This window comes from Quercus robur, chromosome 12, assembly GCF_932294415.1.
Source record: "Quercus robur chromosome 12, dhQueRobu3.1, whole genome shotgun sequence".
In the NCBI taxonomy this organism is placed as follows: Eukaryota; Viridiplantae; Streptophyta; class Magnoliopsida; order Fagales; family Fagaceae; genus Quercus; species Quercus robur.
In genome coordinates, this window is record NC_065545.1 from 33632961 (window position 1) to 33659833 (window position 26873).

Here is a 26873-nt window from a genome sequence, read left to right on the forward strand (position 1 = left end):
ATTTTCTTGTTAAGATTCTGAAAAGTCAGTAACAAACTCACCCAACTAAGTTAATTGCTCTTTCGTGATTCATCCTCGCTGTCTAATCCTAACCATCCTTTTCTTCTCAAAAAAAAAAAAGTTACATCCTTCCATTCCAAGAGACTTAACGGTTGTCATACAATAACTATGAGCTTTGAGCTTGGTTGCTATCACTCAGTTGTAGTTGTAGCCATCCATTCTTTTAGAGAATTACAAAAACCCGCTAGGCTCTAGCAATGATCTTTCACCCTTACTTGTGCTTTAAGATTTTTGTACAACTTCAAGGCTTAAACCAGTTTATTTTTCCTTTTGAAAAGGTTATAATTAATTAAACCAGTTTAAGTAGTTGTAGCCATCCATTTTTTTTTCATCCTGATAGAATTCGTTGGTGACTCATTAATCAAGCTTATGCATCCTTTGTTTCTTCTCCTTCTTTATTTCTTTCTTTTTTTCATTAAAAAAATGTTGTCTTATTCTTTCGTCTAGGGGGACTTCTCAAATATCTAAGCAGAAATAAATCGAGGTCTCTAAAACCCTAAGAACGTCAATGAACAAGATGCATGGTTGAAAGAAAATTAGGGCAATTACAAATCTAAATTTTTTGACATCCAAAATTTAAAAGACTTTATAAACTAGGTTAACAACACCTTCCACTTATACGACATACATACATACATACATACATACATACATATATATATATATATATATTTTTTCAATTTTCTTTTAGATGATGAGGTTTAAACTTTGGACGACTCTTTCATTCGGTTATAGATTAATGGCTCTTCATAGGAAGAAGACTTTGATTGTTTGTACATGTGAACTTTTTAGTAATTATCCCAAGAAAAAAAATTCATTATAATGTATTTGTATTAAATAATGTCTTGCATGTTCCGATTAGGATGTTGAAATTATTAATGTGCTCTGTATAATATACCTTCTTCTGACAAAAATGTGGACTTTAGATTAAATTTAAGTTGGTTGAAAAATTAAAATCTGACTTGGACTTGGACTTGGTACTCAGCTAACACCCCTTAATTAATAATGTTTGTCTAAATTTTTAGGCCCTTTTTTTTTTTTTTTTTTTTTAAGAAAATCCAATATGACTTGAAAAAATTTTAACAAAAAGGAAAAAGGATGCACATCTAACCATTACTTGATTAACCAGAAGGACATTTGCCCCTAATCATTAGGCAAATGATCCTTAAGGCTTGCGATGTCATTATATTAGGAGGTTTTTATCATGTAAAGTATAAAATGAGAGAGTTGAACAAACTTTGTGTACCATACAATTTAAACTATATATTGAAGATGATGTACTAGAGCTTTCTGCCCGAGCAATCTTTCTTCATTACTACTTGGCACTACTGCCTTTTGAAATTGCTGTTTGTTTGTTTTTTTTCCTACCCCCAAAAAGTACATTTTCAAGCTACTAAAACTAATCCAAATGAACACTTATAATGTTTGTATGGCTTGACCATAAAGGACAATTAAGTCGACATCTAAAAAACTTAGAAAAAATTTCAATATTTTATTCTATCACAAGGGGGAGGGGGAACTACAAGGACTATAAATAAATCAAATTTTTTATGAACAATTTGAACTCGACTTGAATTTAAATTTGTTTATGTTTGTTTGTTTAGTAAACAAGCCAAATTCAAGCCCAACTAGGCTTAATTATTAAATGAGTTAAGCTTAAACATGTGATGATTATGGAACTTGTGATCTTGGGATGTAATAAGTTGTGAAAGTAGGGAGTTGTGAAGGTGATTCACTTGTATATATAGCAGGAAGTTATGATAGCAGGGGAAAAAAAAAAAAAACATGTAGTCGCGTTTAAAACGCAGCTCAAACCAGTCCTGTAGCCACGTTTTTAAAAACGCGGCTATAGGACAGCTTTGAGCTGCATTTTAAACGCGGCTATAAACTCTTATTCAGCGACATTGGAACAACCTGAAGCCGCGTTGCCAAACGCAGCTCAAAGCTGAGAAACGCGGCTATAGGTCGAGGTCTATTGCTGTGTTTCTCAAAACGCAGCTATAGGACTGAATCCTATAGCCGCAGTTAGAAAACGCGGCTACAGGCTTTGTGCTGCGCTGTTTGAGCCGTGTTTGCAAACGTGGCTATAGGAAACGCGACTCTATCCTATAGCCGCGTTTTTGGGGTCTATAGCTGCGTTTTTTAAACGCAGCTATAGACCCTTTTTTTTTTGTAGTGCATTTTAGCTGCCTATTAGGATGTATGAAGTGCTTTGAAATAATTTTCCATGTTCATTAAATTGGAACTATTGCATAACTTAATAAACTTGTTCACCATATTAGCATGCTGTAAATTTGAGAAGTTCATTATATTAGTTTTCTTTTTATATGTATTTTTGTACTACACCCCTTGAGATTGGTAAATGGGCTTTGACAGCTTTTTTCATGAAGCTTATAGAAAAGCAATGAGTCTACAAGTTTTTTAAAGCCTCACTTTTCTTAGGTACAACTTATTTTTTACTCTGCTTATTTTTTAAGTAAATGTTGCTAATCTAATATAAATAAGCCAATTAAAATAAGCTAACGCTGCTAATCCAAACAGGTGACACTTTGTCACGAAAGGCAATGAGTCAACATGTTTACTTTATCTTGAGGATCTGCTTTTGATTTACTTGCTATTATATATATAAAATAAAAGTTTAGGCTTAAAAGCCATTGTTGCACCGAGTGGCTTCACCAAATTGCAGAAATTTTTATAGAATTAAAAAAAAAATAGATATAATTTTTTTTTTCTTATCTTCTTCTCTTATAATTTCTAAGTTGATAAAAAATTTTAATTTGATTACAATCCAAATTCTTCATCTAATTCTTTTATTATTAATATAATTTATTATACAATTTTTTTTTACACTATTAGTATTTTACTAGGTATAGGTTTCTCTTGACTTCCAAATTCTCTATTTCCATACCTTCTCTTTATCTTATTATTTTTAAATTAATTAAAAATCTTAATCTCATTATAATTTAAAATTCTACATTAGTTAGACCTCTTTCAAGTTGATATCATCTATTTTTTGGAGATGAGAAACTCACGCCAATATATAACTCCCCAAGACATAGCCGGTATGCATTTCTCTTCTTTTTTAGAAAAACTTTTTTTAGGGGGTTTTACTTATTTTCTTCCATTTCATGCTTCTTGCGGTTTTTAATTATAAAATTCAAACTGTTTGAAAACATAGTTGATTGAAGTTTGATTTTTTTTTGGCTTACAATTATGTTTTGATTTGGATGATTTGCACAATTACATCCTATCGTTGTGGTTTGTTTAAACGATTTTTGTTGCTTGCTTTTGTAAATATTGTATTCTAATCAAAGTTTGTGCTAAATATGAAGTTCTAGGTTGGATGAACCATTGTCTATACCTATTAATGCTATAAGTATGTCTTATCAATAGAAATAGATTAATTTATTAGAGTATTCCTAACAATGAATTTCTTGATTATTCCTAATTACTTTGTTAAATGATTGTTGCAACATCACATGATTATTTTGATACTTTGTTAAATGATTGTTGGACCTCACATGAATAACTAAAGAATTATTTGGATTAAACTCTTCGTGGTTTACATATTTATTGCTAATATATCCATACAACTCATGTTTAATTAAAAATTATATGTTCTACGCTTCTACTTCTATCATATGAGAAAATTTTACTTTTTTGAATTTTTAGTATACATCAAGTGATTGGTGAATTTTTTTTCCTATGGATGCCCTAATGTATGATTTATACTTTATAGCTTTTTCCTAGGTGCGTTTATGTGTATATATATATATATATATAGAGAGAGAGAGAAATTTGGGCGTGAAGGACCTTGCCAAAGGGTATAACTTCTTAATTTTCATCCTATCTAAATGTTAATCAAGCTATTTTTTATTAGACATCTCCTTTCATATTAGTTACATAATTATCTTCCATTCAATTAATTTTAGACCTATATATGATTGTTTTAATAGAAAAACTTTACTTTAGTTTTATTATCTATTTCGTTATTTACTTTTAAGTAAATTAATAAAATATTTTCTTTAATTTACAAGTGATTCTTGATTAAGCTGTTCATCTCATGGGTATAATGCTAGTGTATATATATAAAACCCTATTATTTACTTTTAATTAAATTAATAAAATATTTTTTTTAATTTACAAGTGATTCTTGATTAAGCCGTTCATCTCACGGACATAATGCTAGTATATATATAAAACCCAGGTTTGAGTTTCCTTAGGATTGACCATAGTAATTGTTTGTGCTGTTCTAGATGTTAATAAATGTGGAAAACAAGAAACTTATGGATGATATTTACACACATTCTACTGTAGATTTAGATTTTCTTAAGTTTGTGTTGTAGATAAGTATTTACACAAGCCGTAGTTAATCTGAATTAGGATCGCTTAGCATTAATGACAGATCTTCTTGAAGTGATGCCACGCGAGGTGAGGAAATTATGTTTCCCACTCTTTAAGTTCACTACGTAAATACTTGTGCCTATCCAAAGGATAGTACCCCATTTTAATTTAATTCTAACGTTATCTTTTTAGTGAAGAAAATAGATACTTGGCATTTTGGTTTTTGGAAAAAGTTTTATATAAACTATATATATATGTGTGTGTGTGTGTGTGTGTGTGTGTATGTATGTTTGTATGGACACACACATGTGAGTATTTATTTACTATGTGATATGGGCAAAAATAGTAAGCAGGCAAAACCGTCAGCTTCTATTGTAAGCTGACGGCAAAAAGCAAGCAAAACCGTCAATTTCCATTATAAGCTTATGGCAAAGAGAGATCTGATAAGGGCAGTGAAGGGAGTCGGTTGACTGAACCAAATGACTGACGGTCTCAATATGCTGACACTTGTAAACCTGAAGGGAGCACGATAGGCTGACGGTCTCTATAACAGTTTGCTTGGTGCCCACGATTGCATATATAAGAAAAATCTTGCCCTCCACGTTAGGTGCTACTCAAAGGGATTCCTATAAGGAAAGGATCCCGCCAAATACACTCAAAAGAGACTCCTATAAGGAATAGACTTCTATAGTAAGAAAAAGATGCCAACCCTCTATTACTATAAAAGCCCCAATACCCTCACTAGCCAAGGTACGCATAATCTACCCCTCTCTAGCACTCTAGAGTTGTGAGAAGTTCTAACTTGACCTTCGGAGGGTATTTGGCCTGCACCACACCAGTGCTCTCTGCAAGGTCTTCTCTTTTGTGTTGTGCATGTGCTATTTCGAGTGTGCGAGTATCGTGTGTCTCACTGGTGACTTTTTCGGCATCATCACTATGTATTTAGCATATGAATATATGCTATATATATTTAACTTGATTATTTACAATATACAAATAAAAGAGATGGAGTAGGAAGAATAACACATTGTTTTCATCCACTACATTTTTCTCATTTATCATGCACCAAAAAAAAAAAAAAACAATAGAAAGAAACATTAGTGCCAAGAAGGGGGAGAGAATCATGTAAGCTTGATTGGTGCCTATTGGTTCAATGAAATTGAACCATAGGCACAAATCTCTAAAAGATGCAATTCTAAAAAAATGTTTTTAAAACAACAATGCTTGAATGTGTAAAATGAGAAGTTTTAAAGGACCTACCTAAAAGAAAATGCACAAATTATTTTGAGAAAAAAGATTGTTTGGAAAAAAAAAGGTTGTTTGAAGAAAAACAAGTTAAAGACGTGAAAGATTTTTTTCTTTTTTTTTTCATAAAAAGGGCCCAATTTTTTTTAACATATATTTATAAATTAAAAAAAAAATGTTGGCTTTATAGAAAAGAGGTTGAAAAAACATTTTTTCTATGAGAAAAGTTTCATTACTATTATTTGTGAGAGTGTCTTTTTCGGGATACTCAGGCCCAAGGATCCTGAGCCTGAATGAAAAGGAAAGGATTTGGTGGACCGGGCCTTGACTCACCGCAGCTAACAAGCTGTTTAAGAATCAAGTGAATGCAGAGAATACTCCTGACAACAGACAGAAAAAATGACAAACAAGGATATCGAAGAGTGCCAAAAATTAACAACGTAAGTTCAGGAAAAAAAACAGGATTAGCAAGACGATAAAAAAAAGAGTGCTGTGGGGATCCTGGGAATTATGAAACAGTATTTCATTAAGACATTATCTGTTTGATTACAGAAAGCTCACTAGGACGTGATACAAGGTCCAATCAAGCTCAAAAATTGCAGCCTTGAATGGCTATTTCAGCCTTCAAAACTTGCGAAGTTTGATTCTCGTTGAATCCGAGTATGTGCCATAGTGACCTTTACAGGATATCGGGAAGCAGTATTTGTTTTCCCTTAGTATTTTCTTTCTGCACAGATTTTCTGATAGTTTTTTCCTAGAGAATCTCTTCTTTCTTGTGTTTCTTTCTTTTTTTTTTCGCGCTGCCTTCTTCACAACCCATCCCCTCCTTTTATAATGGAGTTTTCTGGGTGTCCCCGGGAACCATTGGTTCCCCTGTTTTGCTTTCTTGCGAACAGAGCACGTCTTGTCCCTGTTGTCTTGGTAAGTCCCTTTTCCGTTTCTTCTCATTCTTTCCTTCTCTCAGTTCTGATCCTTTTGAAAGCTTCTGGTTGGCTATCTTCTTTGGGAGTGCTGAGGTATGCCCTTCTCGGCATCCCCACTTCTGGCGCCTTCTGCTTTTCCTTTTCTTTCCTATTTGGACGGAATCTCGTCCTGCCTTTTTAAAGATCGTTTGTTGTCATCCTTCTTCTCTGTCATGGTTCCCCGAGGACTCTTCTGTCTGTGCCGTGAGAAGTCGCTCACGCTTTTTGTTTTCTTGTTTTCTTCTTTTCTTTTCTCTGTCTTCTTTCTATCGAGCTGTCCCAATCTTCCTTCTTCTTTGTGCCTGAAAGGATCCGCGCCTATTGATGGTGCCTGAGGATCCTTGCTTCTTATATTTTGCCGTGATCTTTTTTTTTCTGGATGCTTTTCTTTTCTGGGCTTCGGGATCCTCTGGGCCTTTCGTATAATCCCTTTGGACTTGGCTTGGGTTTTCCTTCTGGGCTTAACTCATTCTTTTTGGGCTTAGCTTATTCTTTTTTGGGCTTATTTTACTATGATCTTTTTTTTTTTTAGACCTCAACATTATTTTAGATAGAAGAGAAAAAGATTAAAAGCCTTTTCATTTTGAGTGAAGGGTTTCCATGGTTCAATTGGAAACCGTGGTTTTTATCCGAATTTAAGAAAAGAAGTTTCAATTTAAACTTCATTAAAAATGACACAGGGTTTTCTTTTGAATAAGCAAAGTTTGGATTTTGAAACTTTTTGTGAAAACAACAATTTTTTTTAAAAAAGGCTTTGGAAAAGGGTTGGCTTAAAGGAAAATGGTTCCCATAGGTTTTTTTTTTTTAAATGGTGGATCCGAAAATTCCCATGGTTTTTAAGAAAAAGGAGTTTGTTTTGAAAATCTTTTTTGTAAAAAATACCAATTTTGAAAGAAATAGAAGAAAGTTGCTTCAAAATTTTAGTGGATTTTTCTTTTTAAGGAAAAGGGTTTGGATTTAAAAATCCCATGATTTTATTTTGATGATAAAGGATTGGGGGAAAGAAAGTTTGTTTTGAAAATCTCTTTTTTGGTAAAAGCATTAATTTCAAAAAAAGAGTTTGGGGCAAAAAGTTGATTTAAAAAGTTTCCTGGGTTTTTCTTTTAAAGAAAAAAAAGATTTAGGGTCTATTTGGTTAGAAGGATGGAAAAGTGAGAGGATAGAAAATAAAGGGAGGATGGAAAAGTGAGATGATAGAAAAGTTTTTAGTTTTCTTCATTTGTATTTGGTTGAGAGTGTGGAAAAGTGGAGGGATGAAAAACTTTTTGATTTGGTTGAAAATAAGATTTGTATAAATTTACCATCTGTCCTTCTTAAATAAAACAAAAAGTAATACATTATACTTTTTTTTTAAATTGTGTATAGATGAAAGTGAACATTTCAAAAAATAGCATAAGAAATCATCCAAAAGTGTTTTCTTAAAAAAATATTTAAAATTAAAATTTAAAAAAAAAAAGAATAACCCACCACGTCCTAACAAAACCAAAGAAAGAAAAAACAAAAAACAAAAAAAAACAAAAAAAACAAAAACAAAAACAAAAACAAAAAGCCCACGTTACCAAAGAAAGGAAAAGTCAAAAGAAGAGGAAAAAAAAAAAAAGCCAGAAACATTAAAAGAGGTGGGGGCAGTTTTGTCCAAATATTTTTCCTACTTTTTATTTCAATTTTCTCCCCAATTTGGAGAGATTGTATTTTGAAGGGGGAGAAGAGAAAACTTGTGGACCCCACCAAAATCTCTCCTCTTTTCCACCCTCAACCAAACAACCAAAAACATCATTTTCTCTCTACTTTTCTTTCCTTCATTTTCCATCCTCCCTAAAATCACCCCAACCAAACATATGGTTAGATTTAAAAATCCAATTATTTTTATAGTAAAAGGAAGCTTGTATTGAAAACATTTTTGTAAGGAAAAAAAATTTGAACCAAAGGAATTTTAAGAAAAGAAATTGTGGGGACCGTTCGATCAATAGGCCCATAAAGTTCAGAATTGATTCAGGATTGTTGGGTCCGTGGCCCATCCGAGGATGCATATCCGTCCGAGGAAGCCAAGTCAGGTCATAAGGTAGTTACTGAAGGGGATGGTAGTTAACATCACAAGGGTAGGGTTCTGCATATCCGTTCAAGGACACCATACTCCTCGGCAGTATGCGTCCGAGGACGATCAGGACGTGGTCTTATTGCAACCAGACCTCAGAATTAGGTCACCGTAAAGGATAGAATAACCGACCAAGGATGAAAGAGATAAGACAAACAAATATCTATAACTACAGCTACCTCCGCATTAATGACCTTTCAACCAACTCTCTGGCCGCATTAATGTGGAGGTGATACCTGAACAGTAAGGAAGCAGCCTTACAGTTGCCCATAGGAAGTTCCAGGAGGTGCTAGATGGGACAAAAAGAAATCCTCCGGACCCAACCTACACGTGTGCGGTGAGGATGGAACACAAAGGGGGGTATATAAACTAAAAGAAGAGCATGAAGAAAGATGGATCGAAACAGAAAAAGAAAAAGGGAGAAAAACACAGACAAAAAGGAAGAGAGAAAAAGTAGAGAAAAGGAATTGTATTGATCACTAGAGAAAACGATCGTTGTACCAACTTTAGACCTTTAATATACGTGAGAGTGAATCTTTTTAAGAAAGACCACAGTTAACCTAGTTCTTTACACCCACGCTCTACAAATCATATTGTCTGGGCCTTTTTACGTGCGAACCCAATACTGTTAAGGTTCATTGCAAATCGCGTCCTTACAGAAATATTTCAAAAAAAGTTTCCACGGATTTTTTTTTTTTAGTAAAAAAGATTTTGATCCCAAAAGTCCCATGGGTTTTTATTGTTTTTTAAAAAAGGTATGGTGAAATTAAAAAGATTATTTCCTCCTAGAAACTTTACTCATTCAAAAGTTTTTTTTTTTAATTTTTTTTTTAAAACGTTGTAGAAGAAAATCATTCTAGGAAAGAAAAGGTTTTTTTTTTTTTTTTTTTTTTTAAAAAAAAAAACTCTTATTAGGGTTTTTGAGAAAAGATTACTTTTTGAAAGCAATTTTTTTTTTGAAAAAGGAGTAGTTTTTGAAACCATCTTTTTTAGAGAAAGCACTTTTAGAGATTTGCTTACCCAAGCTTTGATTTTATGGCAACATTGCATATGAGAAAGAATGTAAAGCAACAAGAATAAATAAAGGTGCTAAAAATTAAAAGACAAGAAAGTAAAGTGCTTAAAAGTAAAGGAATTTAAATACAAGACTTAAAAATAAATTGCTTGAAATTTAAAGACAATAAAAGTAAATGACTAGGAATTTAAAGAATTTTTTTTTTTTTTTTTGGAGGAACACTAGGAATTTAAAGATAAGGAAAGTAAATTGCTTAGAATTTAAAGACAAGGAAAGTAAATGTTTATTGGAAAAATATATTTTTTAGGGATTTCTCCTAAATAAGCTCTAATCTTGCCAAAGCCTTATGAATTCTTTACCAATAGAAGAAATGGGAGTACAAGTCATCACCATTCTCTAGGTAAGATACTCATATTGTGGTTAAAGCAAGGTTTAGAACCCATTTAGGAAAGGGGAAGGATTTGCTGCAAACTAAGTTGCAACAATTCCTGCAAAATGAACACGTGTCAACGCCTTAGAGAGACACCTATCCAGGACTTTTGCTTAAAGAAAACTTCTGTTAACCCACTTACCCTTACCAGGTGTTGACACATGTGCATTTTGCAGGAGTTGCTGCAACTTAGTTTGCAGCAAATCCTTTCCCTTTAGGAAAAATGGGTAGAAAATGTTTTTAAAGGGGTGGGGTGAACAATGTATAAGGATGAACAAATAAATAAATGCAAGAAGTAAATAAACAAGTAGATGTAAACAATGTAAATGGAAAAAAATAAATAAATAAATTGTTCCTAGATGCCTAGAAAAGATGAGTTCTTCCCCCTAGGGTACTTCTCACACAGTGTTTAGGAAGAGGTTTAAAACCCATCTAGGAAACCCACAAGCATTCAACAATATAACATTATATACACATAGATATGAACATCAAGATAAATAAAGGAACAAATAAACAACAAGTAATATATACAATTAAAGCAATATATAAAAGGCAAGCAATATAAAGATAGAGTAAGGAATTTAAAAGCAAGAATATAAAGAGAATGAATAAAAGAAGCATTTTTATATATACAATGTTATGACGTTACAAGGAAAAGAGAAAAGGGGAATGGGTATAGCAATAAAGAAGCTAACCCATTCCTTTACAACTTACCCACTTACCCAAAAAAAGGTTTTTTTTTTTTTTTTTTTTTCTTATGAAGGAAAAGAGGGACTAGAAATTTTGAGAGGGGTTTCCTAGGGAGAATCTAGAGAGAGAGATAGAGAGAATTCTAGCCTAGAGAATTTTGTAGGATTTTTTTTGTGTCTCCTAGTGTCCTTTTCCAAGAGTGGGGGCCTCTAGAAGCTTCTCCATTCTTCTTTTCCAATTTTCTGATTTGTCCTCTTTCTTGACTCTATATGTGGTGGTGTTCTGGAAACACCACTATATTGTTCCCTACTTACTCCTTAAGTTTTCCTATTTCATATTTTTCTTGGTTTTGGTCTGAATTCCATGTTGCAGTTTGGAGGCATTTCTGAGGTCCAATTTCTTCAAATTTGATATACCTAGAAAGCTCTAGATGTCTAGTTTCCATAGACTCCGACCTTGTTCGATTTGGAATTACGGTCGCAAAGATATCGCATCTAGAAGAGAGATGACACAGTGTAGGAAATTCTGCAACACTTTTCTTGAAAAAAATTCATTTCTCTCAATCCATGGCAGATATCGTTGAGCCCTTTTTCTGAGAGGTAGTTGGGACTTCATACTTCAATCTTGTTCAGATGGATTGCTCCAATTGTTGCTCAGTTGGTATAGGTTTTTGTGTAAAAACAGCCCCCAAAACAACTCTTTTTTACCTGAAAATAGTGAAACATTTAATCAGGGTTTCGAAATTTTATTGATATCTCATCTGTTTTAATTTCGTTTTTGGCTCATGAACTGTCATTTCAAAGGGAAAAATATGACCTATAAGATGGTCTAAAATTTAATCCGATTGAACAGTCAAATCAAAAAGTCAATTTTTTTACCATCCCTAATTAGGGTTTTTGGTCTTAATTCTTGTCAAAAGTGACTAAATTGGTCGTAACTTTTGGTCTGCCATCCAATTAGGGTAAATTGGTCTATTGCAATTTATTCCCAACTTTTTGGCTTTAAAACTTTCAACAGTTTGAGTTTTAAAACATTATTTTGATGCGTTAATCGGGACCAAACAAATTACAGTATCGACAATCAGCATAGAGACTCTGATGTGGTAAACAGATCAGGAAGGGCATATCTTCCAATTTCATCAAGCTAGTATTTCATTCAGATAAAAATCCTAATGAATCTTCGTAACTACAAAGTGAGAACTGGCCTATAGTTTTCTTTGAGATTGCTAATATGCTCTGGTATCATAGCAGATTATGTAAGAAAAATAACATATATAAGAGAACTTCATGACATCATATGTAAATATTGTCACTTACAATGAATGAACACTCGGAATCGCCCCATGTTCTTCTTGGGGAAAAAAAAAATGCGCAATTTCAGATAATTCTACAAAACTACTAAAAAAAAATAATTCTACAAAACAAAAAGGCACAATTAAGTGCTAAGAGAAGTCAGTCCTCAATGATAAATGCTCCATCTAAATTAATTAATTAATTGAGTCAGTTATATCAAACAAACTTTCAAATCTGAGCAGCATCCTCTTTCTTCTCCTTGAGAATTTAAGATACTTACATTGACCTTCAATAAACTGCAACCTCAGTGGAGTTGAATCCTGACATGAGGAAATTTCTTCCTTTTAACAGTTTTTTGTGCCTTCAACAAACAGAAGATTTGGATGAAATGCTGGCTGGATCACAAAAATCACGAGAAAGCATAAAAAATATCCGAAGACTGCTGGTCCCATCATCTTCTACTGCAAGACAATTCAAGTGGAAGGCTTGTAACATACTTTTACAACCCTTAACCAGAGAAATTTCTTCTCATAAACTAATACCACCTGTCACAATGCAGTCAGACTTTGGCTTGCACATGTGCCAAATTTCCTCATAAGCTCTACACTCTCTGCAATAGTAGACCCCGCAGTCCCAACAAAACCAAGTGAAGCACAGCTGCAAACAGCTTCCTCTATGAATAGAAGTACATCAGGTAATCTCTCAGAAGGGCAATGTTCTTTTAGACCACCCATTCTCTCTGGAACAAATGCAAACCTCAGGCTATGCTTAGCAGCCACAACCTTTTTGGCTGTTTTTATCACTAACTCATCTTCTTCTCTCAGAAAATGCAGCTTAAAATGATGTGAATCTCTAGCCAAATCCCCCAAATAACTTCCAGTCCAATTACCTTCGGGAAGATCAGTCATCACAAAAATATGAATAGGGAGTGGACTCTGTCCCAAAGATTCTACTTTCTGTTTTAAACTCAGAAAAGTAGCTTTCCAATGATTCTTGAACTGCCCATCTAACAATCTGAGCTGTGCACAAAGAAAATGGGCATTTATGTTCTTATCAGCGAACTCCTTTCCTGCACTCAAAATTTCAGGGACAAAAGGAAGAAATTCAATCTTTTTAATCAAAGACTGTATCCGTTGATCTCTTGGAGCTTCATGAATATCGATGTACAGCTCTGAACCTCTATATGGAGAGGTGAAAAGACTTCCAAATGCCAGCAGAGTGGCTGATTCAGCTGCAGAACTGGGTCCAAGAGTCTGATATATGTCTCTTCGTCTCCTAACATATGAAATTTTCTTCTTCCTCTTAAGCTGTTCATCAGGTTGGAATGAATCTAATACCCCATCCTTTTCACCATTTTGGTAAGTCCAAACTGTAGTCCTACAATCTTCACCTACTGCATGTACACATTTATCAACATTACCATTTAGCCCAGATAGTAGAGATCCACATTGCTTAAGGCTATCAAACAAAGACAACTGCTCATTTGATTCAATGAAACAATCAAAATCTTTCACCCCACACCATAGGGATGCAAAAACCCTGAAATCTATCGTTTGAATAACAGATGAAGACACTAACGACGAAATATCAACAATGTCAGCCATCGAGACATACCTGCAACAAGAGGTTCATATAAAGCTATAATTAACAAAAAGATAATAAAAATAGGAAGCTATCCGATAATAGATACCAAACATAAAATTTGATAGCAAAAGGGAATGCCAAATAGACCCAAATTCTAGTTTTTCAAAATGCACAGTTAAAACCAAGTTTAGACTCAAGTTGGTAACTTTTACTTAGATTTTAGAAAACAAAAACCTCTATTCCACTAACCCTAATAAGACCATTGTCCTAGTAATGGAGAGAGTTTCAACTTTCATTCTCTCACCAACCAAAATAAAAAGTTGAACAGAAACAACAATTTTTATTAATGCCACAAACATGAAAATTAAAATAAACCCAATAGAACCCACATTCTAATCTGATCAAATTCACACACACACACACACACACACACAAACAGAGCGAGTGACCAAACTGACTAACCTGCCAGTCCTGAGGAGCTCAACCACATGGTTCCAAACGTCAACCCGAATTTTATTCGGATCGGAAACCCGGAATTTGGGGCAGCTTCCGAGAGCAACAGCGTGGTGATCGAGAACCGGAGGAACAATCAAGGTCCGGTTGAGAATTGCGGCCATTAAGATAGCAGTCTTGAACTCGGAAACCTGGTTGCTGAACCCACTGTGGGGAGCGTACCAGAGGAATTTTTGGGGTAATTGGGAAATGGGGCATTGGGGGAATTGGGAATTTAGGGTTTTTGTAGAGGGTGAGATGTGGGAATTGGGGGTGAGGGAATAGTAGGAGAGAAAGAAGAGGAGAGAGAAGAGAAGAGTGAGGAGAGAGAGAGAGAGGAGAGGGGATCTGTAAGAGGGTTTCTTAAGGGGCCATGGTTTAGGGGTGGGTCTGTTGGAGTTGAGGAGGTGGTTCATGGCTCAGGTGGTGGTGGCGGCAAGCGGAGAGAAGGTGGCAAGCGGCAAATTAAGGTGGTGGATTTTGATATCGTTAGGATCGTATAGGAATACAAGCGAGCCTATTTTTACAAAACGCACGTGTCAGTTAGCCTATTCTACATATTTATTCAATAAAACATTCCATTCGTTCTTTTACGATTTTTTATTATTTCTTTCACCTTTCACACTTCTCTGAAAATCCTCTACACACAACCCAAGCCACCGTCAACGATCAATCCACCGTCATCAAGCACAGCCACTGCAGACCGTGCACCATCATCAGCCACTAATCAAAACCCAGATCATCAAGCTCTCCCTTCACCCACTGATCAAACAAAGAATCAAAACCCCAAAAATCATAAAAAAAATTAAGACCCCACGTACTCATGAGGGGGGTACATTTTTTGAAGAATATGTGCTAATTGTACCTTTTTTCCATAAGGATTTTACTTTGCAAAGTTTTAATTAAGCAATCCGGTTTTAATGAGGCATATTCTTAGTGAGTGGTCATTTAAGAAGGAGAAGTATTATGAATATAAACATGTAGTACTGCTTTTTTATACCAATCAAGATTGCCACCCCTCTTGCCAATCAAATTTGCCACCCTCTCTTACCAATCAAATAGCCAGGCTTCACTATCAAAAACTAGTCAAATCTCTATAAATATATGAGTTATATTGTGATACATAGATATAGTGATATCTAAGAATCTATAGTTTAGAATAGATGACCACTTGAATAAAGGAATTCTATCTATATTATCTTTATGCATAGATTTTTTATCTTATCTATTTCTTTTACTTTACTACATGCTAGTATGCTACTTATCCTCACAGCATTATGATCCAAATTATCCAATGGGCTTTATATTGTACTCCACCATTCATTTGGCGGCTCTGTACAACTAGTGCCACTGAATTCCTTCTCCCTCACGGAATTGGGGGTTAGGGAGAACCTCAAGGAACTCCATAAAAAACGTTCAAACTTCAAATTACATGAATGCCTTTAAAATGTGCACATCGAATACTCTAGAATTTCAGTATTTCACGTCTTCACCTTTAAAAGCAAACGAAATATATTTGGAACCATATATTCGATGCGTAAACTTCGAATTATACCTTTTATCCCAATGGCTCAGGGAGCGGAATCCAATTTCCAAACGCTAGAATTGTTTTGGCAGTTTCCAAATAAAATACATCACCGGCCACAAGGCAAAACTCTCTCCAATGGCTTCAGTAAGGAAATAACAACTGAAGTGCCATAAAAAATACCGCATCTGATCCTACTAGGTGCAGAAGTCTCGGCTGGGAATTCAGCCAGGGAACAACTTCAGAACCATTTCCCCCAAGTCCCAATATACAACGGGCAAATCCTTTCCTAAACTTTGCAAATGCCTCACTTACACTTGACTCCCTAGTCCAAGAACTCTTTTTATATTTGTGTTACTAGCTAATTGAATTAGTCACAGCGAGATGGATTAAATATATTTTCTGTGAATTACACATAAAATTAGCCACAACATCTATATGTTCGGATGTTTAGTAGCAGTACCATGCACCTAACTCGAATGGTTGAATAATGTAGAATGTCACACATGATCAATATTTAAGTACTGAGGAGAAAAACAAATAATATAAGACACAAAATTCAAGGACTCGAACAATGTCTCTAATGGTGGATACACTAAGATGCTGTGACCTACAAGCTAAGAACTGAATTTAGTTAATTAATTTAATTAAAAACAACCTTATTAGTCCAAAACTAAACCAAACCAAACTGCACATTATCAGTCCTGTATTAACAGTAAACTGTAAAGCTCATCCATCATCGAGCTAACCTATGATCTTGAGCTCAGAAAAGCTGTCCATCAAACTGCATGGATTGGGCTGCTACTTGAATTGATGTTTGAACTTCCAGAGGCTGGATTTGCATGAAAGGCAGACTGCCTAGAAGATCCTTCAAGCAGCTTTAGTGAAAGAGAGGATGGACCAGCATGACCAATAGATTCTCCTAAGCTCAGTTTTGACATGCCAACCAGCTCATCAACATTGATTGGGCTCTTCGAATGTACTGCAGTTGGCTTGAGAACCTCATGTGTCTCCTCCTTCTTAGTTGCCTCTGGAGTGTTGTATCCTGACCAATATGGCAAAGGAAAGGGGAAGTATGGAGCGACATAAGCAGGATATACCACTGGGTAGCAAGGTTGTGAGCTCTCTGTCTTCGGAGGAATAGGATCTCCATCACTGGAGTTGATAGACTCCATCGATTCACATTCTTCGTCCAGGGCAGGAGGAGCAGGCAATGGAGGATTGCTCTGTGTTTCAGCCTGTGACTCGTTGACAGATAAGAAGTCATGAGGTACCATCGGAGTGTCAGCTGACTGCAGACATATTAATAGCAATTATATCAGATACCTAGAAGGGAGTTTATAAAGATATATTTTTTTAAATTAAAATAAAAAATTAATATTAAAAAAAGAAAAGAAAAGAAAGGAACTTCAACTTATAAAGATTTTGTTCAAGTGTGCATCATAAGGAAAAGGAAATAGTTGTCTCTAAAGACAGTCAAATAGCAAAATCACACAAAGAATGGAGTTGAATTGGACCCCTGAGAATCGGAAGAGTTTGACAGGCTTTAACAACTAAATAATCCTATAACAAAATAACGGTAAAACATATTGTTTGCACAAAGCCAGTAAAAGATCATTTTAATAACCAGGGGAAAAGGGTATATCCTCACTTCCAGGACAAAAACCATTTAAAAACTGGCCCATCCATGTAATATGCCTTGCCCGTTTTAGTTCTCAGTTTCTGGTGCATGGAGGTTCGAAAAACCAACCAAAACTTATATGCCAGTAACAAATGACAGTGAGTGCATACCAGACAATGCTATCTACAGGCCTATAGAAGCTTCATGCAGCTTTTTTGTCTCCCCTTTCATGTTTAGTGTATCAATGTATGCATGTGGATACAGCATATTAGTTTATAACATCAGATGGAAAGAAAGGAACTAACTTCATCTGCTATAATATCAAACAGGCTGGAACGTCTCTTTCTCCGAGATACATTGGTTTGCCTGATGAAATATTTTTGAGCATGGCTGGCCACTTGAGTAGGTGTCCTTGATATAACATAATTGCGAGCTATTCCACGCCAATCACCTTTGCCAAGCTTCTGTAGTCCAAGTAAAAACATCCTATGTTCTTCTTCAGTCCATGGAACACCTGCAGAACCAATAACTAGTCATTTTATAGACAAATGGGGCAAGTACAGTACAACCAACACACAGAAATAAGATTAAAAGCATCTCAAGAGGTCATAGCCTAAGAACCACAGATATGGACATGAATAAGAACACAACACTATGACAACACGGCAATTACTATATATATATTGAATTTTTATTCTTTTTTTTTTTAATAATTCAATAGTTACAACAATGGGGGATGAGAGATTTGAACCTTGGATATCTCTGTTATAAACACTAAGAGGTGCTAGGGAATTAGAGTGAAACCGAAAGGAAATAAAAAGAATTTGGAGTGATGTGAGATCAAGACGACAATAAACACCTATAAGAGCTCACATCATTTATAGCCACAACTGCTCCAAATGAGTGGTTAAGTAATTGATAAACAGTAAGACAACGATTAACGCCGATTGCTGTACCAGGCCAAGAGAGAGAGAGGTTGATCTAAAGGTCAACCCATTGAGTAAGAATTTGGAAGAAGCAACGGATCGCATCCTTTCCCATGCTTTAATCGAGTAGACAGCCATGTACTGGAAGAGGAAAAAAGAGATCAACAATGAACTTCAATCGGAACTGATCTAACTGTTCTGAGTGGATGGAGATCAAATGGGAGAGAGCAGATCACAAGCGAAGATCTGAGGAATTGATCTCTTTCTCAATTTTTTAACAGTCATGTCATGACCATGTCTCCACAGTACGTTGACTGTATCGGAATTTGAAAAAAAAAAAATTTAATATATATACACACAGACACACCACAAACACACATGCAACCGTGCCCCCAACAGGTCCATGTCAAACATGGACACGTGAGGCATTTTGCCATGTTTGAGCTTCTTAGGTCATTGTTCTATAACATCTAAGCTTCATCTGCACTGTTGACTTGCAGACATCATACATACTATAATATAGTTACTGACTCACCAACTTAAAAGAATTTCTCCTTCCTTACAAACACAACACACACACAAAACAACTTGATTTATTGTTTCTGCTCTTCACCCTAAAGTAAAACTCTAGACGCATTAATTGCTCTAACCAAGGAATCATTAACACGACACCTTAAAATTTTCCTTAATTCCTTAGCATTTATTGTTAAGAGTGCATCTTCACAAAAAAGTAGAAGTTTTCCTCAAGAGACAGACATGTTACCAGCACCCAGATTAGTAGCTACAACTCACCAAACCATATGATTCAAATAATTCCTGTACAGTACAGCTAAATTTTGACAGATCTGTAGTACCTTTTTAAAGGAGACATCATTGTGGAAAGTTATCAGGCGCCGAAACCAAAACATTTTTTTAACTTTCAAAAACGTCAACACACAGACAGTAAATTCACTTATATCGAATGATCAAAAGGGAGGGACCCTTATCCTGCACATCCCACATTTTAGGAGTGACCTAAAAGGACATTACTTTTTTAATCTTTCTTTAACAGTCTGCATATGGACACCCAATTTCACAACATGCTTGGATGTCAACATGTGATTGGATTACAATACTTTACACATGGGAGCACCATGGATCCTTGGTAAAAAAAAAAATGGATTTGGTGTACCAAGCACAAGTTGACACAAGCTTGTTGTGAATTTGGGTGTCACTACAGTCTTCCCTTGCTTTAAACAAATTGTCTCTTCATAATTCTTATAGTTAATGCTATGTTTATTGCCAGAAAAAGCTTTAGATAAAAAATGGACTAAATTAAAAGCCTTACATCTTCACTATTTTGAACAGAGCATCCAAACACACAAAGCACACACACACACACAAGCTCGCAGTGCATTTTGCTAGACAGCTAAATGTAAAAATGATTAAATTCTTGAAAAACATGTCGCGTTTTATTATCTCTTTTGCATAAATAAAACTCAAAACACTTGCACTCCAAGATGTCTTTTAATTCAAAGACCATTAAATCTTCCAAAAATCATTTGCATATTTAAGCGTTCGAATAATTTTGTTCACATCCTTATCAGACACATACAGTTTTCCTTGACAACCAAGACACAAACCAAATATAAAATACCTCACAAAACCTCACCCCCCACCCTCATTCACACTTCAGCCACACCAAAATGCTTCCCCAAATTCCATTAATTGAATTCATCTATCCCCATAACTTATATTTTTGTAAATATCAGCTCAGATCATTTGCTTCCTTAATACTTTTTAATGCTTTCTAAATCCAACATCCCAAAAAACTCAACTTGATAAATTTTGCATTTAACTACTTTTTCGAAATGATATTCTCTCTTTTTCTAGTTTATGGATCATTGGCGTTAACATTCAATTCAAAATTTAGAATTCCAAAACTGGAGCATAACGAATTGCCTATTCTATTTAAGATGAATAGAATAAAAATCAATCATAAAACTACCACAAAAAGAAGAAGCAAAATCCAAAAATAAATATGAAAAAAAAAAAAAAAAATCAATCTAGAATCTTCATCTTTATTTTTTTCACATTCATTTTTTATTCAAATTCCTCCCAAACAATAAACATAACCATGCAAAAAGAAAAAGGAAAAGGAAACCATAACTTCCTTTGCGATTTGAGAGAAAATTAAATTTTAAAAACCTTTCTTTCTTTCACGGCAGCTAGAGGAGGAGCCAGGCACGAAGTCTTCAGAGGCGTAACCGTCGGCAGCGGCACCGTGCTCCGGTGTCTCGCCGGGTGATCCGGGAGTAGTCGACCCGTTCTGGTTCAGACCCGAACCCGACCCAGCGTAGTGGCTGAGATTGCCCATACTGGCGCTCTTCCGGATCCCGTCGGTCAACCTGACCCCGAAAAGCTTGACCCCGCGGTTCGGGCAGGTCCGAGAGTTATGCCCATTGTGGCTGCAATGCGAGCACCTCCGAGTCATCGCTTCCTCGAATCAAAATCAGATTAGAATTCAAGAAATGATATGTTAGATAGGATAGGATAGGATAGAAAAAGATAGTTAGGTTTGGTTTTGGATCCGATTAAGGATCCGACTGATAAGATCCGATAGATAGAGGCCTTTGTGGGTTTTTGAGTTTTTATGACCCAAGAAAGGCTTATATTGATGAGAGTTGTGGTTTTCTTCTCTCCCTTCAGCTTTCGCAGATGGGAGAGAGAGAAAGAGAAAGAAAGAGAGAGCGAGAGAGAGAAAGAAACACTATCCATATACTATCTGGTCCTAGATTAAAGGATAATGATTCCGTGCTTCGCGGACATTTCCAAATTTTGATGTCTTTTTATGCTAGCCGTCCACTTGGTCAAACAGATGTTTTGTGATCATTTGTGTGTGCGAAGTGTCCACTTTGAATTACGAGGAAAAAACTGAGAAAGCTGAAAAGCCCTTCTTTTTTTTTTCTTATCCTCTTGTTGTACTGTTCTATTCTATCCGGTAGTTTCGTGCTTCTTGTCTTGTAAGTAAGGTTGAGACTTTAAAATGTATTTTATAAGTCAACTTGGTTTTTCCCTTTTATTTTTTTACAATTTATTTAGATAATCCATTGTGTGATTAGTTTAATATCATTATCTAATTTCTCTTTGACACAAATTTTTCACATAGTTATTATCAAAATATATATATTTTTTATAGACTTTGTGTTAATATTTTTTTTTTTACCTCCCTCAGATAATCATGTATAGTATAGCTGAGAAGGATAATAGATAAGAATGCAAGGTCGGGGGGATAGCTTTAATGCTTATCAAAAATAAAGGTTGGGGATAACTTAAAGTTTTCATTTGTCTTTACCCAACAAAAAAAAAAAAGGACAACACTTACAATGTCGACGTGACACTATTATAGTACCAATTGGGATTCAGTAGTTCTAAAGTAAATTCTAATGGTCTGCAAGAAAATTATAAAATAAAATAAAATAGTGTTAATTAGATTATAATAACTATCTAAAGGTTAATATTATCAACAAAAAAAAAAAAACTATCTAAAGGTTAATTTTGTTAATGAAAATTCTGATACTTTCATTCATATTTCAAAAAGAGTTCTATATCAACAAATAAATCAAAACAAATAAAAGACAGAATTTTAGATAGCTTTAGCATATTGACCCCCTTAATCTGAGAAATCTCAAAACTACAAATAGTTCAGTGGTAGTGGCTTTTTTTAAGAATCATAATGACATTTTTTATAGTGTTATATATCTGTGATTCAAATTTCCATTTCTCTATCTCACTATTCTGCATAAATATCATTTTCTTATTATAAAAGCTAGATACAAGAAAAAAGTTTCACACATATATACTTAGATTAGACTAGAGTATAAATTCTATCTTGTATTAAAAAAAAAAAAAAAGTTTATAAAAGATCAATTTGAAATTAAATATAGACGTAAGAGTTGTTATTTGTCAAAGACGAGACGAAACAAGACAAATGACATCATCAACTTGTGTGTGTTTTGTTTCAATTATTCGGATTAACTTAATATAAAAACTTATTTCAATTAGAACTGTCAAGAATCAACTAGGGATAAAAAATGATTGGACATTAGATCAAAAAAAATAAAATAAATGATTGGACTCCTAATAGCCAAAATCTAGTAGCCGCCCATCCAACTCCAAGATTTTAGCTGCAATTGCTTTGCAGTTTACACCTTCACAAGAAATAGTGACACACGCCAAAAGTTGTACAAATTCTAAAAATATCTCAGTGGTTTTTTAGATAGTGTTGGTGAGATCTTGATAAGATTCTTATCAAGATTGTCATTCAGTACTTTATGTGGTAACCAATATCATCATAAATTTTATTAACTTTATATTTCTAATATATTTCTTGGGATTTTGATGATAAAACCAAGATTTTGGACAAGATATACATTATTTTTTTCCAAATATGACATTCATGACGTTTTTAATATTCTGGACAAAATTATAATTTAGATCATGTACTTTAGGGATATTTTTCAAATATTATCATATAGTTTCAAAAGCTTTAAATCAAACTTTATAATTTTAAAAGTTTCAAATTAATTCCTAAAGCTTAATGTAAGGGCAAAATTTGGATGCAAAGCCCAACAGCGAAAAAGACTAAGACCTAAAGAGCCCAAAACAATGAATTTGTAAAGAGTGGATTAAAAACTGAACTCGAGTAAGCTGGACAATAATCACAGTAGGTTAAATGATACTTAACAGTATGAATAAACGGTTTTGTGAAAGGAAAATCCTCCTCAACAAAGTCCGAGAAAGGTAGTTTTTATATATTTCTCTTGGGCTTATACACAATTACAGTTCTTAAGTGTACAATGATTTTCCTACTACTTCTCCCTCCCACCATTGTAATGGGATTTTTCTTCTTTTATATCCCCCTTCTTCATTCCATCTCAGCCCTCCACATGTAGATCAAGTTGCTGGCTTTGACACTTGTCTCATCAGCACTTTCGTGAAGTTTTTGTGGGTAGCTGTAAAGTTGAATGTTGCTGTTCAGGTATCACATCTACATTAACCAGACTTCTTCCTCGAACTACTAGCTTGTATGCTCCATCTGCCCTCGAACGATTTAATGTCCTCAGACTCGGCCCACGGCCCAATATCCATTTCTAGGCCCTTTATCCCTACACTTAAGATGGTTACAAACTAGACTATATATTTCATTAGTTTCAAATCCACAAGTTACTCCATATTATGGATTTTTTCTAATCAATGTAATGAAATAGATAGATTTGTGAAAAAAAAATGGAAAGAAAAGAAATATACTTTATTATACTATTATAAGTTTCACTATTTATTTATTTATCTCAAAATATAGATAAAAATCAATATTTTACCTCTATTCTATTAAAGAAATTAATGGTTTTTTTTGTAATAAAAACAACAAAAAGAATAACAAAATCTTAGTTCCCAATTTTTTGAGTCGACTATGAATCTTTAACAAGATTAATTAGGATTGACTACATTTTTTTTTCTTCCATTATATTTTATTTGAAGTTTGGATTAAAACCAAACTACATTATGGTAAATTATATGTACAATAGAGTGTACGGATGGCTTTCAAAAAAAAAAAAAAAAAATAGAGTGTACGGATGGTCAATGTCAATGACATAATAGAATAAGTGCGACTTTTATATTATTAACAATTTCTAATAGTACGCGATATTAGACACAATCATCGGGGTAATTTTTGTATTTTACCCAAAAGATAGACAGAAATTATAAGAAAAAAGATTGAACATTCTCCTGCATCCATCCTTATTAAACTCTTGATTGTTTTTTTTTTTTAAATCTACTTTAATCCATTTCATTGCACTCACTCATTTTCCACTGAAATCAAAAGGGTTCCACTAGAGGAAATAAATTAGTAGTTTGGGTAGAAAACTTAGTACCATAATTCTTTTTTTGTCACAACTTTAATGTATCTGTGGGTGGTGAGAAAAAAACAATGCATTTATGTGAAAATAATAAATAACTACTCAAGGTATCTTATGTTAGGATTGTGATAAAAAAAATTGTAGTTTTAGAATTACTTTTGTTTCTGACGTTGTGAAGGATGAAAAAAAACAAAGATTATTCTAGAATCACAACATTTACCTCAATATTTTTTATTATTCTACGTAGTTATCTGTCACTTTCATACGAACCTAATTCATTTCTTCTCCTATGTAAAAAAAGTGTAAAAAAAAATATGGTGACGAAGACTGAGGGAAATGGTGTCGGCCTAGAAAACAAAAGAGTAAAAGAGTGAGAAAGGAGACGTGGACGGTGAGGTATTGGTCTTAGGAGCAAAGGCAGAGAATCAAGGAATCTTGGTCTAATGAAATGAATGATAAGCAGAGGTCGGTAAGTAAAGAATTTTGTAGAGATAGTCCACGTGGTGCGAGTGCGCTCTATTAAACTTTAAAAGGCCGAGGACCGTTACCGCATATTCTAGAGTATAAAGAGTCGCCCCCCTATTGAATATCTTTTCTCTACGACCAATATTATTTTTATAAGTTATCCACCTTATCCAAACCCACAAACCATTTTATTTTCTGGACCCCACTAAAAGTTGATAGAGGAATATGATCCACCATTTGTTTTGTGGCCCCATACTTGATTGACGGCTCACATTTATCCAATCTTTTTTTTTTTTGATGACGCACATTTATCTTATCTGTTATAAAAGTATGATCAAATTCAAATATCTAAAACCAAAAATTAGCACGTATGTAACGAGAATTGATTGAGGAATGAAATTCTAGGTTTAAATTGGTATAATTTATTCTCAAAAGAAAAAAAAAAAATTGTATAATTTAAAATAAAGATCTAATTCAGTACATGCGTAAAACTATGGCTTTGTGCGAGTTGGGGGGGGGGGGGGGGGATTTAAAAAAAAAGAACCAAAACCATAACTCTCTAAAAAAATTCTCAAAGGCTAAAAAAAATTATTGCATCCCTTTAATTTTCCAAAAAAAAAGGAGGGGGGAATTTATTATTTAAAAAAAAAAAAAAAAAAAAAAAAAAAAAAAAAAAAAAAACCCAAAACCATAACTCTCTAAAAAAAATTCTCAAAGGCTAAAAAAAATTATTGCATCCCTTTAATTTTCCAAAAAAAAAGGGGGGTTTCTATAAAGTCCTTAGTATTATCAAATTTATAAAAATAAGGATAGATATTATCAAATAATTTATAAAAATAAGGATAGATATTATCAAATAGGCAATTCTTATATAATACATCTAGGTGTGGACCATGTGGTATCTATTATCTATTATCTATTAAAATTTGAATCGTTTATAACTTAGCCTTTTATTTATATTTATATTTATAAAAGGAACGGTGGAAATTAAAACCCCTAAAAATACATGATTATGATTCTATTTTTTGTGGGTTGGATTTGAAATGTATAAAGTATGTCTTGCATAGATGTGTACTAAATCACACATCAATATAAACTATTTAAACAATTATAAGAAACATTAAATATTTTTATGATTAACACCAATAGATATTTATTTAAAAATAAAATAAATGGAGATGGGAAGATTCAAACACGAGTTTTCCCTGTAGAAAAAATTGGAGGAAACCATAAAACTAATCATCATATTCTGAATTTGAGTTATAAGTCACAATTACCAACAGTATACAGGGATAAGTTCACAACTAAAACTAAAAACCTTTGTAACTGTTACATCACTATTCAGGCTATTTATAAATGTGGGTTAGCATTAGTCATTTTTGCCTTTTGCAATTTGTAGTTTAAGCGGAAAAGAGTCATAGTCGAGTAGTTGACTGGTTTTAGTAACCTCAGTGTTGGTACTGATTAGGAAGGTTCAGCTATCAATTGATTAGAAATTCCAACTGTGGAATTTGAATGGTAATAAGCATAAAGTTGAACAGTCGTCTTCAACCAGACCTTAAAGTCATTCAAGAAAAACGCGGTGCATGTCGCTTTGTGCCACATTCAAAGTCGTCTGCAATCTGCATACTCCTTCTATCACATGCCTGTTTCTATATGCTAAATAATTTTAAAACCGCCATGTGATCCTCAGTTTGCTAGAGAAAGAAAGTAAATGCACCCATCAACTTCATGAATTGCCAACTTGCAAACTTAGCTTCCGAATCAAAATTGGTGCATGCATTTCCTAAGCCTCCATGAATTGCAAGCAACAATAACTACATTACATTTGAAGATCTCATAACTTTAATAGTTATTTATTTATTTATTATTATTATTATTATTTTACAAGATAGAAAATCTACTTTACCCTAATCTAAGTGTATATGTGTCCCTCTTGAAGACTTGAATTCCAACCCTTACCTCCCAAAGCTCACAAGCACTTAATACTCGTAGAGTAACCATCGCGCCAAAGGTGCGCGGTGGTCATAACTTTAATAGTTAAAACTACTATAAATTTATTAAATTTTATTTATAGCCAACCCTAACTAATTTGATGAGGATTCATAGTAACTCAAAAATCAGCATCTAAATGCAAATCTCTTTTTTCATAAAACATGAAAGTAGCAATTTTTTCCAGTGCTAGTAACTCTTAAAAGGGAAAGAGAATACATAATTCCATGCCACA

The 26873-nt window shown here is 33.9% G+C and overlaps 2 protein-coding genes across 3 annotated transcripts; both read right to left on the bottom strand.

Moving 5' to 3' along the window:
* Positions 1–10756: 10756 nt before the first annotated feature.
* Positions 10757–15351, bottom strand: LOC126709705 (O-fucosyltransferase 30-like). Of its 2 annotated transcripts, none has more exons than XR_007649465.1 (3): positions 14180–15351; positions 12414–13747; positions 10757–11548 (listed from the first exon to the last, which is right to left on the bottom strand). XR_007649465.1 is itself a non-coding variant. In XM_050410035.1 (3 exons), the coding sequence occupies exons 2-3, from the start codon at positions 14623–14625 to the stop codon at positions 12682–12684; spliced, it is 1512 nt and encodes a 503-aa protein (XP_050265992.1). In that variant the 5' UTR covers positions 14626–14726; positions 14826–15351; the 3' UTR covers positions 12093–12681. The 2 variants fall into 2 exon arrangements, 1 of the variants encoding a protein (XP_050265992.1); XM_050410035.1 differs by lacking the exon at positions 10757–11548 and having other exon boundaries at positions 12093–13747; positions 14180–14726; positions 14826–15351.
* Positions 15352–16259: 908 nt separating this feature from the next.
* Positions 16260–21015, bottom strand: LOC126709708 (transcription factor KUA1). The gene is made up of 3 exons (XM_050410036.1): positions 20469–21015; positions 17661–17869; positions 16260–17026 (listed from the first exon to the last, which is right to left on the bottom strand). The coding sequence occupies exons 1-3, from the start codon at positions 20752–20754 to the stop codon at positions 16514–16516; spliced, it is 1008 nt and encodes a 335-aa protein (XP_050265993.1). The 5' UTR covers positions 20755–21015; the 3' UTR covers positions 16260–16513.
* Between the last annotated feature and the right edge of the window lie 5858 nt (positions 21016–26873).

What these genes read in the sequence shown, in the direction of transcription:
- LOC126709708 (XM_050410036.1), bottom strand. Translation starts at nt 20,754, where the DNA reads ATGACTCGGAGGTGCTCGCATTGCAGCCACAATGGGCATAACTCTCGG. An exon ending in CTGCCGTGAAAGAAAGAAAG is followed by an intron (nt 17,870 to 20,468) that starts GTTTTTAAAATT and finishes TTGGTTCTGCAG; the next exon opens with GTGTTCCATGGACTGAAGAA. An exon ending in TTGATATTATAGCAGATGAA is followed by an intron (nt 17,027 to 17,660) that starts GTTAGTTCCTTT and finishes ATATGTCTGCAG; the next exon opens with TCAGCTGACACTCCGATGGT.
- LOC126709705 (XM_050410035.1), bottom strand. Translation starts at nt 14,625, where the DNA reads ATGAACCACCTCCTCAACTCCAACAGACCCACCCCTAAACCATGGCCC. An exon ending in GAGCTCCTCAGGACTGGCAG is followed by an intron (nt 13,748 to 14,179) that starts GTTAGTCAGTTT and finishes CTCTTGTTGCAG; the next exon opens with GTATGTCTCGATGGCTGACA.